Raw genomic sequence first — 18,719 nt, forward strand, 5'->3', positions numbered from 1 at the left:
ACCGCAAGCGTTGAAATTAGTCACGACTGTCTTCTACAGACAGAGAGATGAGTGAGAGTCTCTGCTGGTCCCGTCTGCTGAACGCGTTGATAAGGAACTGGAAAAGATTTATATCATATCCGTCTTTACATTTTTGGTTTAACATAGAATTTGCATACCAGCTGTTTTGATTCCAAGGCGTCTAGTTTTGACGTGAGCCGTGCAAAACACGAAGGCGTAAGTGGCTGTTGACACAAAGCGGTTGTGAGGCTCGCCAGGGCCAGTTGTGTATGTCTGTCTTAATTTCACACACAAATGCAATTCAAGGTGCTTTACATAATCCACTCAAAAGGAGATAAGCCACGACATGTACCAACAAATTCAAAAGATAGAAATCCAATTCGAAAAATGAAACTAGAAGAACTGCAAGGTTGAAAATAATTAAGGCCGAAAGGTTCAGTCAGAAGTAGAGGAGAACATAAAAAGAACCTGGATTTAAAGGTACTGTTTAAAGTCAGACCATCTATAGACTAGCAGCAGTGATTCAAACTCTATTTTATGACTCACTGGTAGTTGTTGTGATGCTCTCAGTTCTCTTTGCCGTTAGGACTCAGGGGTCGCTTTCTGAATGAGCTGAATAGTTTTTAGAGAAGAGGTTGTTACAAAAGTCCATACTGCTGGAGATTAAAGCTTCATCCACCAAATCTCTCTATGATAGTATGCAAACTTGATTATTGATTCGATGTGGCTGTCAAAGTTTCTCTCTGAGTCCGTGATTATACCAGGATTGATTTTCTGCGTATTTATTTGGATCCCCACCAACTGTTACCGGGGCAACAGCTACTCTTCCTTGGGGTCGATAGAAAAATAATTACTGCAACAATTCCATGTCTGTATGATTCCAAAGAAGTTATATTACATAGGCAATCGTTATATTACATACATGTACATATAGTACATGCATATGAGAAAGTTATTAAAATAAAACAAGGCATAGTACTAGTTTGTAAAATCCATACTACCAAGTCTATAAGTACAATAGAGAACAATACACTTTCTTACTATGATCTTCTCATATACTTTAAGCCACTGTATCAGTCAGAACATTCTTAAATCTAGCTTTGACTCACTAGCAGTCTCCTCAGCTGTTTAAGGGAAATCCTTTTAGGTATTTCCTGATACCTAGCAGTATTTCTAAAGCTTCTTCGAGCTTGACTGAAAACTGACATTAGAATAAGGAATAGTTTTTCCTCCTTCAGTGTAATTTGTGCAAAACATTTCAATATCCTTAGATTTCTATGTCAAGGCCTGTGTGTTTTTTCAATTATTTTCAATGAGAAGAGTACGTATGCGGACGCATGCGGGCGCCTAGAGAAAAGGCGCCGCACCCAGCTGCTTTTTTCTGAGCACTCCCACTTTTTTGTTTGGCCGCTACGAGCGCTTTAAATTGAAAATCTCTGAACTTTTCAGAAAACCACAGGTTACGTCACTGTAGTAAATGTAGGAGACGCTTGTTTTGTCTGTGTCTGACTATCCTGAACTCTGTTTGTAGTCCAAGAAGTATTGACCAATCACGTTTGAGCAGGCTTTGGTTGCACGCAGCAGTCCCTGTGGAGAGAAAGAAAATGGTGAAGGCGCATTGGCCGAAATCCAATCTTTGGAGCCATCGGCTATCGTCTCATGATGATTTAGCTTTTCAATAGTCTCTATAAACAAATATATGCACATGATGCTGATACACCCTCAAGACGTAGACATTGTCTCTCAATTCCATCTCCGTTCTTGCATCTTAAGTTGATGGATTGTGAACAATGGTTGGCGCACAGCAGAGGAAGTCATGACCCACATACCCGGTCGCTACACCAGAACCCCGAAATATAAGTTTCCCCCAGAGGCAAAAACCTCATCTGCCCCAGGTGTCTAATTTGATTAAACTCTATGCCCATTGCCTTTATTTACAAATGTAGAGCCCACATTTGTTAGTTATTTCCCTATCTAGTCTCTGCATTCAAGGTCAGGTCATGCTAAGGGCAGAGGGAGTTACTTGTAGTTGATTGTGCATTCATGCTTTGGATTGGGAAATCAAGCACTTCTAAAGGGTAATAAATTGAAGTAAATAGAATATTGAAAAAAAATGAGGTTTGGTGGGAAAGAAAAAACTAACAGAAGGAGACAAAAAGTGAGCACACCAACAAAACTTATTTATTAAAATATAAAAAATATTTTTGTAATGAAAACATAACCAAAAACAATTATTAGAAATAAAATACTAGTAAAAATTTGTAAATGATCAATATCTTAGGAGCATCCAATAAGGAATATTTGTACTCATTAAACTTGAACTTGACGATCAACGAAGACTGAGATCCATGCAGGCCGCAACCGTGCTCTTTATTGTTAAAACATTTACATTTTGGCCACATTTACATCAGTTATCTAGTGAGAAATCATCCCGCCCTCTTCCCTTCTGCCTTAATCTTCTCTCTAATTGCAGGTGTTGTGTAAACTGTATTTTGTACGCGTTTTATTTTCTTTTGTCTTTTTTTTCGATAATGACCATGTTGCTTTAATGTCGCACAGAGCCATTTTCATTCTTGGTGATCTCCAATCCATGAACTGCACAATATGAAAGCAATTTTCTCCACATTAAGAGCAAACACCCAGTTTGTAAAAAAAAAAAAGCTGCTCAACACTGTTCATGCAACCTTTCTGGGGAAACAACTGAAAAGTAACTGTTATTTCAATCCATTTATGCACGTGGTTTCTAAAAAGTGGTTGGAGTATACCATTATCATGCTCATTAAACTTATTTGTTCCTAAAGTTATCTGATATGGGTCAAACTAAATACATCTGCAATTAAATTTTGACATTTTTTGTAGATAAATTATTCATATACGCTGGTATTTTCCACAGATGCTGAACATCTGCACTGGGTCCAGACACTGAAAGATGCTCATATGGCCATCGATGCTAATCTGCAGTGGGAATGTAAAGCCATGGGTAAGCCTAGGCCCACATACAAATGGCTGAAGAACGGTCAGCCGCTAACAGCAGAGGTAAGACACCACAAGTTAAGCTGAGATTTGACATTTATAAGAAAATGTGATAACCTCATTGTGATTTTACACACACACACACAAAAATCAATTCTCTCGAAATAATACTGCAAAAAGTCTTGTTTAGAAATAATTCTGAAATAAATCTTACTCAGGCTTAGCTTAAAACCTCGAAAGGCAAAGGATGATCCAAAAGCTTTGACTCATCTCGCAAACAAAATGTACATAAATCAGTGAAAGATATTGTCACATTTATCAGTTGGCCTGATTTGCAGGGCAGGATCCACGTGGAGGCGGGTAGACTGACCATATCCAGGATCAGTCTTTTGGACTCTGGGATGTATCAGTGTGTAGCTGAGAGTGAACACGGAGCTGTGTACGCCAGCGCTGAGCTCAAGGTTGTAGGTAAGCAGTTTGTTCGCCCCGTATTATTTACAATGAATTGAACCAGAGGCAAGGTAGAGATACACTGCATGTACGTTGTGTTGTCAGTGGAATGAAAATGCTTCCTATCTGAAATGAATAAATGATAAGAGGCAGAACCAGCTCCTCGCTGTGCCACAGACCCCCTCTCTTTCATTTCCATAATTCTCTCATACAATAAGCCAGCGTGGTGGCAAAATAAAATTTCCGTAATTGCTTGTGATGCACTTGACATTTCTGCTGATGCACGGGCTGTTGCGCCCTCCGCAAAGCGAAACAAATGGACCTTAACAAGGGTTTGCTCCTCAGCCTCACCGCCGGACTTCACCCGGAGGCCCGTGAAGAAGTCCACTGTGATCCAGAGGGGGGGCGAGGTGGTCATGGAGTGCCGCCCCCACGCTTCTCCCAGGGCAACCATCTCCTGGTGGAGAGGGGGCGAACTCCTGAAGGACAGCGAGAGGTATGCTGATGTATGCACCCTGCTCATGCATCTGTTAAAGGGGGTTTGCTCACGTGGTCATTTTCATTTCTAGAACTCATTGTTATTTATGCCTCTGCTCAAGGGAGATTCAGGGGGAAGTCAGCGTTGCATAACACAACCTCTTCTGGTCCAAGAAAGAGATAGACACCTTATTCCTCACATAGAAAAAGATGTGGTTTTTTACTAGATGTAAGAATGAGGCCATGACCTCCTACTCCATCAGTTTTCCGAGGCACAAGATAAAGAGTGCAATTTGATCTTTTCTTTTTTAAACTTCAAAGTGTCCCACAGCTTCAGAGCCCTTCAAGGCAGTCACAGTGCTGAATGTAGAACCAAGGCCCTGCAGGGACGCTCTCTGTGTGGAAAAAACACAGAGAAAAAAAACCATCGCACTGCATCCTTGAGCAAAACTCCACCCCGGGCTACATGACAGGCCACACCATGTCATGATTTAAGGGTCTGAGGCAACACCTACAAGCTAAAAGAAACAGTTTGTTGCTGCAATAGCCCAAACACAGGATAAGAACCAACAGAGTTGGAGCACAGCGTGAGAACTGCTTTAGTTAAATATTTCACTGAAAGAAAGGGGAAGAAAATGTTAAGTAGGTTCAGAAAAGCAAGGGGCTGGGCTCTGTGACTGCTAGAAAGGTCGACAAGTAAAGAGACTCAGCCCAGAAAACTGCAAATCAGTGAAAATCACTTTCTAACATGAATCCACTTGAAGCACTGTGGGACTGAAGGCAGATCTGACCCTCCTAGAAACACTGTTGATATCATTGTTTTGCCCTAATGATATTACATGGGAGCATTTAGTTTTTATTGTGAGGGAAGGAAAGTCGGCATCCCTTTTTAAAATATGGTCCAGTATGCCCGCACATCATCAAACACACAGTTGAAAGCATGTTTCTTATGTAAAACACCATCAGAAAGCCTTGTCAGTCTCAAACCGTATAATTATCTTAATAGCAGCATTGTTTTCTCTGAGAGCCTTGCTAGGAAGTGATTTTTCTTTCTTTAACATAAGTTTAACAGAAGGTTTAATTGTGTCCTAAGTTTTTTGAGTTGATACATTATTTTTCCATTTTAAGAAATAGGAATTCAGAGGCATCATTAAAACACCCTCCAGTCAAAAGCATCATATGCAATACATGCAATTTGTGTTTTAGAATGCTTATGTTGAGCATCAGCGGTTAGCATGTGTATTAATAGACAGTTCGGACAAGGCTGTAAATGGTGGCTCACAGAGGAACCACTGACACCATGTGAAATGTGCACGTGCAAAGTCATCAGCCTTTATTTTCAAGTAGGTTTCTTCAGACAGCTGTGAACATTAAGTCACAGAGCTGAGGTTCTCTTACAGACTCTAACAGACAGAAATAAAACTCTGAAAAGATACTTGTGAAGTATGCACTCGAAGCAGCAAAACCTTAAATATCCTTGAGATGGATCTTCAGCAAGTAAGGATGCTGACTTTATTGCGTAGAACTTGCAGCTTTACATTCATTCTTTTAGCATGATGTCATGTAAAATGCCATCAAGTTCATATTTAAGACCCTTTTAGAGGAGCCTCTTTTTAAAATGAGTCAGCTGGATACAATAAAAAAGGTAGGTGGACTTAATGAGCTAAATACAGCCGATCTGCAATAAAAAGTTGTCATTTTCATGCTGTTTTTGGTTTCTGATGACTGAAATCAAAGACCTATTGTTTCAAAAATAGAGTTTTGATGGTAATTCTGCCACTGTTAACAATGTAAACTGCAGGGAGGGAACAGAAATCTTGACAGGTGTCGGGTCTTAACAAATGGTTGCTTCCCCTCTATAGTGGCCCTTGTCCGACTAACACCAATTCACAGTGTTTTCAGCTGTGAGGAGCTCAGCTTGTGGGGTTTAATACACCACACGCCATCACACACGCCATCACCCACCTCCTCAATGCAAGCACCCTGACCGCCCAGAAGGAGTCACTCGAGCAAAAAAGACTCATGACCCCTTGCTGGTATCCCACAAAACATATTTTCTTTCAATGCAGTAATTACAAAGCCAGTTCCATTAGCCAGTTCATACATATTTCTTCACCATCGAGAATTTTGCTAATGTAAGATTTTAAATAGCTGCTGTAGTGGATAGTTTTCCAAGGTTATACTAACATCTGTATGTGGCCCCACATTTGATACACTGATTTCAAATTAAAACTTTCCAAAGTTCAACGCTTCCGACATTAAAGCTGCTCTGATTAAAAAATAATCAGCCTCTATTCTGTAACTCAAGTGGGACTTTTCTCTTGTAGGATGGCCACTTCATCCACCCACCCAAGTCTTCCTCCTAGACCTCTTGAGCTTGAACATCATACAAATTAAAAAAATATATATATTTAGCTGAACAAGTGGCCTGATACTCCTAGCCTTTTGGCAATCAAACTCCAGACGTGATTTCCCTCAAAATTAAGTCGAGTGTTGAGATCTATTGAAGGAAGTTTCTACCAAAAACTTTTCAGTCTAAAAAGTTTCAAATGAAGTTTCACTAAAGTTCATTCTTTGGTGCAAATACTTCTGATGAGTCTTTGGTAGGAATCCATCAACACCAGAGTCCTATGTGAATACAGGAAGATAAACCCATTTAAGCCCATTTCAATTCGCTGGTAGAAACTCCTGAGCAAAGTGGACCATCAGTTTTTGGGGGGTTAACACAGTTCATGCTCTTTCATTTCGAGCTATAGATGTGAGTGAATCAGAAACATGCAATAATCAAAAATTATCTTTCCTGATGTTTTGTGGATTCGATTGGATATTGAAAAAGACTTTAACACGGTTAATTATGATCTCACTCGACTAAAAGACGCTCCAGTATTTTGCGAGAGTTTTCCACTCTTTTATGAAAACCACCCTCTGATGTACCTAGCAACTAAATTTTCAATTGCATGTCCCGGTACAGTGTTTTGACAGCCAATCTATCAAGGAGCAGACTGCAGAAAGAGAGAGAGAGAGAGCGTTGCGGCAATCTGATCAGACTGCCGTTAAATGTACTCATTTAACACTGTGGCACATGCTGACTCTAATTTGGTGGTTTTTAATTTGCATGCTGGTTATTCATGCTGCGTATGCGTCAGATGAAGTGTAAAATGTACAGCTCCTCTTTTGCTGTAATTTTTCCTTTCTCATTATCTTTTGGGGCTCTGATCAATACGTTCATCCATTTCTTATCCATAGACTCTATGTAGCTCGCTGGACCTGCGTCACCATGTGACCAGTGGGATTGATTAATTATCACATTTTTTTCTATTGGCTGGTCATGAGGAAAGGGAGAAAAATTACCCAGGCAGCGCATTTTTTTGGGACAAGAATAGAAATTCCCAACATATCCGACTTTGTCCACAAAGCAGATAGTTCTTCACGTTTCTATTTGTTTCGCAGCTCATTGCCCCCTCGGGTCATGTTCTCAGCGCGCCTCCATCACTCAGCGTTTGATATTTTTGTCAATAAATCAGCGCAAAGCACCCTGTGTCAGACATGCTCTCTGGGTCTCAGCGCGGCCTCCAGTGAATACATATTTATTCCAATGCGGAGCCAGTTTGAAACTGTTTGATATCGGCGCTGGCTGCTCGCAGCATTCCTGTTTGATTTACTCGATCCAAAAGGTCACAACAGGAGCGCATTATCGGCCCTGTTTATGAATATGTTTACATGCTTTCCAACTTGTCTGTGCGGAGCCAAGGCGCCAGAAATAAGCGTTTCAGGGCAAGATGTGAAATATTTTCACTTCATTTCTAAAGTCCTGTTGTCCCCCTCAAATTGAATTGTTTCAGATTGATTTTCTCAGAAAAGTCTGTCTGAAAGTCTTAATCAGAGTTGCTTAAAATGTTAGACACTTATTGGGCAGCAGGGAGATGCTTCCATATTTTTTTCCCCTCGATGTCACCTCTCATGCTACATACAGGCTGTCTTACGTATTTTTAAAGGTTGTTGTTGCTATGAGAAAAGGAAGAACTGCATTAACAATGCACAGGACAAAAAAAATGGTCCTCCCAAAATGCACTTCTTCCAGTAATACATTTAATTTGCAATTGATATAATTATTATTTTAAAAAAAATAGAATTGAACATCAGTCAAAGACAAGACAGTACATGGCAAGGCTCTGTCTCAGAGAGTTTGAGAAACAAATAATTTTAAGATGTTTTAGGGCATTAAAGAGATGACATATCATGCTCATTTTCAGGTTCATACTCAATTTGGGTTTGTACTACAACATGTTTACATGCTTTAATGTTCAAAAAACGCATATTTTTATTTATTTATATATACCTGTATTCAACCTATGTCTGGAGCACTTTATTTTAGTGCCTGCCTCTTTAAGGCCCGCCCCCCCGAAAAAATCAGCTCTGATTGGCTTTTAGGGAAAAATATGGTGACTTTTGGAAAGATAAAGATCTCAAGCCTTGGATTGAGATACTCAAATAAGATAAAATAGAACATTATTAATCCTGGAGGAATGTATTCTAATGAGCCTGCAGCTAGGGGAGCCAAATATGAATGGCTTGTTGAGTCACATGTTTTCTGAACTATACAGCCCACATAAAACTGACTGGGTAGTCTTATTTCACAGTTTGTAGGTTGGTAGGAACTCCAGATACCCAACTGTATATGCACAAGCACAAAAAAAAGAACGTTTTCCATGATATATGTCCCATTTAACAATACAGAGGTTAAGTTGTTAACATAACATTTCTCTTGTATGGTTTTCATATTTTTTCACACTTGTAGATAATCTGATTTAATTGGCCGCATTTACACGAGAAAGACTTGCAACAAAAAAGGGAAATGTAGTTCATGAAAGTAAGTCACAAGCTGCTGCAGCCATACAACAATGAGGTCAAAATTCCTTTGTGAAATTCTTGTTTTAGTCTCTTCTTCTCTCATCTGACTCCCACTTTATACCTCTCATGAGACCAGACATGACATTTTTTTTCAAGTGAGATGCTTCTATATGAATCCATGCTATTGCTATTCAGAAATGGCTTGACAGCAGGTTGATACTATCTCCACATGTTGCCAGCGATAAGATCCCGCTCTAAATCTCCTCTCTCTCTCCGGTGTCGCTCTCCTACTCCTCCTATCGCGGCACTGCCCGGCCCTGGTGGCCCGCTGTGTATCCAATTAATATGTGCATTTAAGCTGCTGCGCTGTCAATACTGTGCTGACCCTACAGCAAATCTGTTCTGCTTCAGCTAAGATAATTGTTATCTTCTGAGGCGTGCAAATATACTTTTAGAATAGATTCTGAAGCCTTCATTCAAAAATGAAATGATGAAAAAAAAATGTTTAAATGGCTTGAGAAATTACACCATATCTCCGGCCAGGAAGCAGTTTCTAATTTGATCCTTATCATCACTTTTCATTCAATTAACAGCTTACGAATTGAGAAGTCGTGATGGGCTGTTTCAGTTTTGTCCCTCTCCTCAGACAGACAATCATGGAGGATGGAACGCTTCGTATCACCAACATCTCCACATCTGACGGAGGCAGGTACACGTGTTTGGCCAGAAACCATTTTGGAACATCCAGCAGCACTGGGACGCTGCTGGTCAGAGGTATTTCCTTTTTTTTGTTGTTGTTTTTCTCCACAGACTTTCTCTACTCTACCTTTTTAAGCAAGGGTTTCAACTTTTGTTAAGGGGGGGCAAAAAATACTAGCTCAAGCATGAAATTGATAATGAAATATATTGCCGTTTTATGTTCCCGCCGGTTTGACAGACGTATAAGTCATCCGTGGTTTTGTCAGCTGTGAGTTATTGTGCATGTAGCGGAGTGGGGCAAACCGCCGCCGCCTGTAGCTGTGAGTGAGGAATATTTTGACACAACATTTAATTTAAAAAAAAAGCTGCTGTAGCACTTTCAGATTTGGGTTTTTAAATAATGATGATCATTGAGTGGGAGTTATTTTTTTTCTCCCCTTTCTAGTTGACATTGTGATTGCAGTGTGTTTAATTATTCATTACTGAGTTATGAGAGGCATTCACTTCCTAAGTGAAGTTATTTTAGGTCACTTAATTACACTGATAGAGCAGAATCAGTCTGATTGTTCTGGGCAAATTAAGCTTTATTACTTTCTTCATTTTGCTGGATTTTATAGATATACAGCGCTCACACAGTAACAATTGATTCTTTCTTATCATAATGCTCTAGAACCTACCAAGATTTTAGTCCCACCATTGAGTTTGGACGCCACCGTGGGACAGAGCATTGTGCTGCCATGCGAGGTGTCCAGTGATTCGTCCCTCAGTCCCATCTTCAAGTGGTTCTTCAACGGGAAAGCCATTGATTTCAGCAGGCAGGAGCACTTTGAGATGATTGGAGGGGTATGTATGGTATGGGTGAATGCTTCTTCTTTGGGCTTTAAGGCAAAGTAAATCAGCACCAAGGATTTGACCCACATTTTTGCTACTTCATGTATATGAGGATTTTCAATCAATTTCATTGTGCATTGAATCCCCTTAATGCTTCTTAACCATCTAATTATTCATCAAAACCTTGATTGTATTTAATGTATTAATGTATTTAATGGTGCAACATATAACGGTTCATATAATATCTCATGAAAAGTAACTTCTTATGAATCGTGCATTTTCCTTTGAAAGCCAGCAACACGTGTCAGCTCGATACATGCATACAGTCTTTTCAATAAAACCCTCGGTCTTCACAGGAAACAACTTAGTTAGGTTTAGGCAACAAACTACTTAGTAAGGTTATAGGAAAAGATGGTCAAATACTTTGTTAGGTTGAGGAAAAGGTTGTAAAATACTTTGTTAGGTTTAGGAAAAGGTTGTGAAATACTTTGTTAGGTTTAGGGAAAGGTTGTGAAATACTTTGTTAGGTTTAGGGAAAGGTTGTGAAATACTTTGTTAGGTTTAGGAAAAGGACATGAAATACTTTGTTAGGTTTAGGAAAAGGTTGTGAAATACTTTGTTAGGTTTAGGAAAAGGTTGTGAAATACTTTGTTAGGTTTAGGAAAAGGACATGAAATACTTTGTTAGGTTTAGGAAAAGGTTGTGAAATACTTAGTCAGGTTAAGGAGAAGATTGTGAAATACTTAATTGAGTTTAGGCAACAAAACTCAAAAGATCGTTGTTTGGGTTAAAATACCTACGGAAGTGTTTTTACTGAAGTAAACAAGTCGCATGACAAACAAAATCAACCTTTACTTCTCGTTTCACATGTGGAACAAACAGCGGTCTCCTGGATGAAGGGTCGCTAGTTGTTTGACCCATCCACCTCGGCGAGATCATAAAACATGTTTTAAACTTTGCCTTAAAACTATCAAAAGTTGCTTGTCGTGTATTGTTAAGATAAGTTTGTTCCAAACTACCGCTACATAACAACAGAAGGCGACATCACCAAACTTTTGTAAGTCATTTTTGGATCATTGAGCAAGCCGGCACTAGACAACCTGAGGGAACATTGTTCAACATACTCAGATAAGCAATCGGAGAGATCTTATTTTTATAAACCATTAAAAGCCTTGAAAGCAGGTAAAATGATTTTAAAATCAATCTTTAACGTTACAGGTAGCCCGTGTAATCATGCCAGTACTGGTGTAATGAAAGAAATGTGTGGGTTAGAGGGAATTGTGTGTCAATATAGTTTTCATCATTTATGTATGGATTAAACAAAGAAGATGCATGTTAAAGGAATAGTTTTTGGAAATGTGTTTTACTTTGAAGGGCTGAGAGATGATAAGATACCACTGTCATGTCTGTCTGTGGCCAGCAGCCGGTTAGCTTAGCACACATTATGTGTCTTAGCTCTATGATTTTTGTGCAAAGTTAACTAAATGTAGTGAGCTTCAGAGGTAGGATATAGCCAGGCTAGCTGTTTCCCCCGTTTCTAGCATTTATGCTAAGCTAAGCTGCTGCTGACTGTAGCAAAACATTTAATGGACAGATATAAATGTCAAACTATTTCTTTAATTAGTGAGTTTTTGGGGTGCTGCTAGGCACATATCTTTAATTGCCTCAGTTTTTTACACTGAATGAACGACAACATAAACGCACCAAAGGAATCGTGTTTTTAGGAATACCTTTAAGCTCATGTGTCAGAAGGGGTTTACACTGAATTAACAGATGCCAGCAGACGTTACTGTTTTTCGCTTGTCTGAGGGGGAAAACAGGGATGGCATCTCTCCATCCCCGAGGTGATCTCCCTGTACGAGCGAAACAATCAATTCCTCCCTGAACAAAGGAGCACTAAATGTTCGTAATAACAAGATAAGTGCTCCCTGTGATCAAGACCACCAGGCCCACTGAAGTTGCCCGCACAGCGCTGACATTTCCGCACCAAACATAATCACAACAGCTGTTCAACTCGCCTTCGTTTATTACACAAAAGGGGTCGGTTTCCGGATCGCTGTATTTTGCTGGAGAAAAAAAGAAGAGTTTGGAGAAACATATGGGTGTGTGGGCGCACACAGCAGTAAAATGCTAAAAGAAAGACGAACAATTCTTGCCAGAACCATTCATCTGAGTTGTAAGAGTAAAATATAAACATAATGAACACTATTCCAATGAAAAAGAACAAGTCATTTTTGTGTGGCCTTCCTTAAAAAGTAAAGCTGAATTCATTTGTTTTGCTAGCCTGTCATGTTATCGTTTTTTTATCTTGTAGTCCTGTGGAGAATTCTTCCAAAGATTCTGCTGTGGAGGATTTATTGCGTATGACTGAGAAAAAAATGATATGTGCTCTGAGGATTTTTCCATACTTTTCTTGTATTTCTTTGACTATGACTTTGCTACTTTTGCTGTTTTTGTTCCTCAGCAAGACTTCTGTACTAATGTGTCTTCTTCATCAGGGATTTGCAGGTGACCTGATGGTGAGGAACATTCAGCTAAAGCATTCTGGGAAGTACGTGTGTATGGTGCACACTGAAGTTGACACCGTCTCAGCAGCAGCAGACTTAATTGTCAGAGGTACACCTCTTCCTGCTTGTCATTTTTTAGCACTCTCTACGGAGGTTTTCAATTTCTTGTTTTTATTCGTTGAGTGTGTGTGTATCTTGACATCCTGACGCACACATCCCACTGCTGTCAGATGAGAGCTGCAGCACAATGATGTCAGTTTTGTGGGATTCAGAGGAAAAACAGCTTTAATAGACTTTGTGATTGACAACCGTGAGCATTTTGAAATTAATTATTCTGTTTTTAACCCATGCGCTATATGATCATCAAGTTAAAAAGATACAGGTAAGTTACTCTGAGAGCTCGGGGCTATCCAGTAAGATCAGAGACCAGCTTCATGAAAGAGTAAAAACACGTTTCTAAAGTTTTCAACTCCATATATTCTGCTGAGGACATATTTGATGTTAAAACGTGGCTATCTCAAGTAGCATTACACACATAGAGGAGGTTGACGTGCTAAACGTCAGTGATTTATTTAATTCAAGGCACCCACGTGACTTTTGACGTATCATTTTGGATTTTCTAGTCAGGCAGTGAGTGTGATCCCTCCTTAATGTAACTGTTAAAAATAGACGCTCCTTCAGTGGCCCTAAACTTCAAACTTTGACGCTCTAGCTGCCCCTAGTGCCAGTTTCCGCTCGTTAAATTCTTAGTGTCCTTTCAAAATAAACTTCCATCGTAGATATGTTTTCATCTATGGTGTCGATTCCAAACTGTATTCACACTTTACTTGTCAGATGGTTTCACTGTCATGATTATATTCTCCGTGCTGTTTGTGTTAGCAAAGAGAAAAATAATTAAATCAGGAGAGACAAGTCAGATGAAGAAAAAATAATTGTTTATTATTAACAGATGATATGTGATGATAAAGTCTTGGACATAAAAAGCAACTGTTAGGAACACCCCCCATAGGATATGCTGTACTATAAATTGTAAGTCGACATTGATCATGGCCAATACAATGTTCAATGTTTTCCTACATTCAGTAGTGGGATTATCTATAATAAATTAAAATGAAACAGCAATTTTTTCCAGTAAAACTACAAAACTATTTTAACTTGTGTGGTAATGACTAAGACAAGTCCTGAAAGTGGGAGGTTTGCTGTGCAAAGACATCTTCTGCATAAATGCTGTTTTTATTCATGAAGGCACAGCACACTACAGTATGCTCCAAAAAGGTCATGCAATATATATTGGAGAGGCGTGTTGATGAATTCTCCTTTTCTGCGCCAGTCACACTATTGGCCTGATCCCTTTGACTGTAAAGAGCTAAGCCAGTCACAGCCAGTCACCCGTGAATGAAATGGATAACCAAATGGAGAGGGAAAATAAAATGCTGTTGTCTGGGAGGTTAAGATTGGCAAAGCAGGAGATCAAGAGACGGCAGCCAAAGTCAGACGGCAGCGGGTTTTACATACGGATTGTGCGCATTATCTGAAACCAAGCATTGTTGATACCCAGTGATCTTCTTCCAACAGCAGGTAGTCCCGCTGAGGGCTCAGGGCTACTTTTTGCAGATTTGTGAGCTTAGCAGGAAATCTGCCCGCTTGTTTGTTTGATCTCATGTTAGTGCTTTCCCCTAATTTCTTTCCCTCTTTCTTTTAAGTAATGAGATCTCAATTCTCGCCTTGTTTTTCCTAAATCCCTGGTCACTATAATGTTATCGTTAAATAATGATTTATCTCATCATGGTTAGTTAGAGCTAATTTCTTTTTCTCTTTCTGGCTGAAGGCACAAATGTCTCCAGGAGAGAAACTTCCTGATTCACCCAGCATTATTTATTTCATAGTTTGAAAAAAGTAGATCTCATATTTTTCTGAAACCGTCTGGCCTCCATACATGCTGTAAGTAAAACCATACAGTAGATGTTCTAACCTCAGTGAACTGCACTATTCAGTGTATTGATTAGACTGGCACTCCCAATAGAACCCATTAAATATCTACCAGCTGTACACCGAGGATGTTATCCAAGTTATGAATCACTTCTGAGTCCGCTCACCTGAAGTGACTCCCTTTGATTTGGCGTGTCTTTGTGCAGCGAGGCTGATGCAGGTGTCTGTCCTCGTTTCTGGCTGTTGCAGGACCTCCTGGTGCCCCGGAGGGCCCGGTTGTTAGCGACATCACTGACACCGCTGTGCAACTGTCCTGGGGCTCAGGACCTGACAACCACAGTCCTGTTACCATGTACATGGTCCAGGCAAGGACCCCCTTCTCCATAGGCTGGCAGACTGTGAGAACAGGTACCAGCTGCTTATTATTTTAGATGCATGGAAGTCAATACTGAGGAATTACACTGTAATATGTGTGAGTTTATGGTCATAAGAGACTTTAGTCTCTTTCAAAAACAAAGGGTCCCGTTGTTAAAGTGTTTCACTTTTCATCATTCTTAAGTTCACACATGATGCAGCTCAAACAGTAAACCGAATTTAACATGCAGCATGTAAAAAGAAAAATAGCAGATACTGGTCTTTTGAGGACATTTGAGATATAAGAGTGTTAAAAAATCTAATAATAATACACCAGTTTTACACTTACATTACATAAGCAAACATTTTGGATCCCTTAAAGGGATACTCCAGCGATTTAGCATTGCAGTTTCATGAGGGTCAGACCCAAAAAAGAGACAGATTTGAAAAAGAATATTGAAAGTTTTTTCAGCAGATGCTGAGATATCCTGACCTTTAGTACCTAGTATGGGTCAAGCGTCTAAAACACTAGATCCTACATTTCCCATAATGCAACCAAAAATTGCTTCTGTTAGGTCCAGCCTGTTTTGTAAATACCAAAGTCTTTCAAACTCCAAAACCCAAGAACATAACGCAGCCCTTCCGGTAAAAATCTCAAATTTTAGAAAGTTCCTTTCAGAAAGACATGGGTCATTATACAACTGTTCCCACAGGTAGAGTAGTAGTCTTTGTTACAAGTAAACTGATCTTCACATGTTCTTTAAAGAATTGTGACCAAGTTTTGAAGTCTTTTGAACATTTTACAGTTGAAAAAATAAACCTGCTGTTGCTCTCTGTTGGAAAATTGTTGATATGTTATGGAGACACTACAATTCAGCAAACATAATATGGGCATGTCAGTACTGCAGCTGATGACACAGACTTATATCTGCAACACGGTAATTGACCAATTTATATGTCGAGCTCTTGTTCAAACAGCTATGTGTGCAGTTTTGGGGAAATAGGAGCCTGACATGACCAAACCTTTAAAAATAAACAAAGCAAAATAAAAGGGGTTCTCACAAAACAGAGAAACAGCTGACGGTCATATTAAAGTCAATGAATTACAGACATAATCGAGTACTCCAAATGAACTCGTGCAATCCACTGCAACAGCTCTACCTTTGTGAAAATAATAATAATCAGTTTGTTATACACTAATACAAAGAGGCTTTTTAAGTTAAATCGTAGTAAGTGGTGCTGCTGTGTTATTATGAAAGGTATTTGTGATGTTACAGGGGATGAACAAAGTATTACAAGGATAATCTCTACTCTCTGTTAATAAGGGGTTAGGTTTAGAAGCTTGTATTACAGCTTATTTAAACTCCCTTTGTAGGTCTTTATTTCCTTTCTACATCTGCGATAGAGGTTGTTAACGTTCGGTTATATAAAGTGTAGAATATATAGAGACATCAGCCTTCTCTTTATATTCCTTATACTACATTCTACTTACCAGACTATTTTTCAGAAATAATCATTAAAGTGGAAATACACAAGTCTTCAACTCTTTCCCCCCCGCAGTGTTTCCAATTGCTACTATTGTCGGCGCCGAGTAACTACCAAAAACACAGTGCCATGATAAAAGCAGAGTGAAACGCCCCGGTGGTTTTAATAAGTAGTCAGGGTTTGTTACTTACTGATCTCGTATAAAGGAAGCCAATGTGAATGTCAGTTTGGAAGCCTCTCAAGTCCTGGAGCTCTTCGTTCGAGGTTCACTCTTGTTTAAACATCTTTTTTTATCAATGCCTTTTCTGCCTTCTCCGTCAACTGGGGAGGATATTGACTTTCCACCGTTTTTTTCCCCAAACTTTATTAACAACACAGTAAAATCACAATACAAATCAATACGTTTGTTCCACCATCCGCCACTTACGATCCCTGCTGGGGAAAATAAAAGTGCTTTCCTCTTCGGCCGCTCAATGGTTAACGCTCTCACTTTGTGCCGTGAGTGGAGCCTTCATTATCCCAGGAGGCCGTACCCGGTGGCAGACTGAACTGCACCATGAAAGCAAGGCTTACAGGGAACCATTCTATACACAGATGGTGTCATTATTCTAAAGCCATTACATTGTGCAATCAACATTTACTTGGTAATGAAAAGTTAAAGCAAAACAAGTTTTTTTTTCCCTCAGCTCTTATGTAATTTATTCTTCTGTAACCTCAACACTGGTTCATTTAATGTAACAGTTTTATCTGAGAGACGGCAGTTTGAAACATAACAAGCTGATTGCAGGTGGACGTTTATCACATCAACTTAAGCGACCTCCTCTGACAGCTTATTAATTCTGTTTATTCATTGCATGTTTGTGTGAATTGCATTATGACATGGAGACATTTCTGGGCAACATCCACAATAATTGCTGTAGGTGTAGAGTGCTGAACGTACTGTTATAGGAATACTATTAAAAGGTTTACAAATGTCACCATTTCGATTTAATGTACTTCACTGGTTTCTGATTTTTTTTTTTTCATATTTGTTGGAGACAAAATGTGAAATGTGCCTTTAAAAAAAGAAAAGAAGGGAAAAAAACACATCTCAATTCTAAATTCTTTAATCCTAGTTCCTGATTCTGTGCCTGGACAGATGATGCATGCAACAGTGAAAGATTTGAACCCCTGGGTGGATTACGAATTCAGGGTCGTGGCAATCAACGGCGTTGGTGTGGGAGAGCCCAGCACGCCATCAAAACAGATTCGAACCGAATCAGCAGGTATCCTCTGAATTTGTTGTCTCTCTTCGTAACAAATGAATCAACCCCACTCCGAGAATGTGATTTAACTGTTTCCTCTGGTGCTCCCTGTGATGTTGGGAGCATGCCAATGCTTAGATTACTCAGTCGCATGCAAAAGAAGTGAAAATGGAATTACACTTTTTAAAGAGTCAAGCATCCACGCTACAGCTCTCGTATGTCATATCTCTGGAATGTGATTAATTCATCTTTGCATCAAGAAGGAAAAAAAGTGACCTATCGGCTCACGAGGAGTCAGCATGATGTGTCTATTTTAAGCTGGTTAATTCCGTCCCGCTGGTTGAATCACAAGGGAACAAGTTTCCCGTCGTGCCTCACACATGGGGCCAACATATGGTACTCGACTAATAACTTCACCATTTTGTTTTGAGAGCGGCAATTCCACTCTCAGGACAAAAACTGATTCCTCAGTTGTGTGATCAACCCGTTTTATTTTAATGAGCAGCTATACAGAGGGACTATTACCAACTCATTCAACACTATGCGGTTTAACAGAATCATCTGCACCTGCCTGAGACAAGTTTCCTTTGTGCCTTCTCATAGTTCCCAAGGTCGCGCCAGTTAATGTGAGCGGCGGCGGAGGAGCTCGAGGAGAACTCGTCATAACGTGGGAGGTAAGAGGATCATGTGCATTCCTGAGTGGGCATCCATTGTGACGACTCCTTAAGGAGGGAGCGCGTCCACAGTGGCCTAGCTTCAGTGGAACGTCTTTTAATTAAAGGCAGAGCTTCTCTGATTTGTTACCAGCTCGCCCCCTCCTGTCGCGTAAATCAAAATGAAGATACGGAGCCAGTGCAACTTTCATATGTGTAAATCTAGAGTTAGGGGACAACTTTACACTCTTTGGATGCTGCTCAAA

At 39.7% G+C, this 18,719-nt stretch overlaps 1 protein-coding gene across 1 annotated transcript in view; it reads left to right on the forward strand.

The window, feature by feature from the left end:
- The window catches only part of LOC129105510 (contactin-4), a 41,258-nt gene that overhangs the window by 8,642 nt on the left and 13,897 nt on the right, over nt 1–18,719 (forward strand). The window contains 9 exon segments of the mRNA XM_054616576.1: nt 2,894–3,036; nt 3,312–3,441; nt 3,769–3,919; nt 9,398–9,525; nt 10,121–10,293; nt 12,780–12,897; nt 14,967–15,125; nt 17,672–17,821; nt 18,404–18,474. Coding sequence (XP_054472551.1) covers nt 2,894–3,036; nt 3,312–3,441; nt 3,769–3,919; nt 9,398–9,525; nt 10,121–10,293; nt 12,780–12,897; nt 14,967–15,125; nt 17,672–17,821; nt 18,404–18,474 — 1,223 coding nt within the window.

The sequence above is a fragment of the Anoplopoma fimbria genome, chromosome 17 (genome assembly GCF_027596085.1).
Source record: "Anoplopoma fimbria isolate UVic2021 breed Golden Eagle Sablefish chromosome 17, Afim_UVic_2022, whole genome shotgun sequence".
Taxonomy (NCBI): domain Eukaryota; kingdom Metazoa; phylum Chordata; class Actinopteri; order Perciformes; family Anoplopomatidae; genus Anoplopoma; species Anoplopoma fimbria.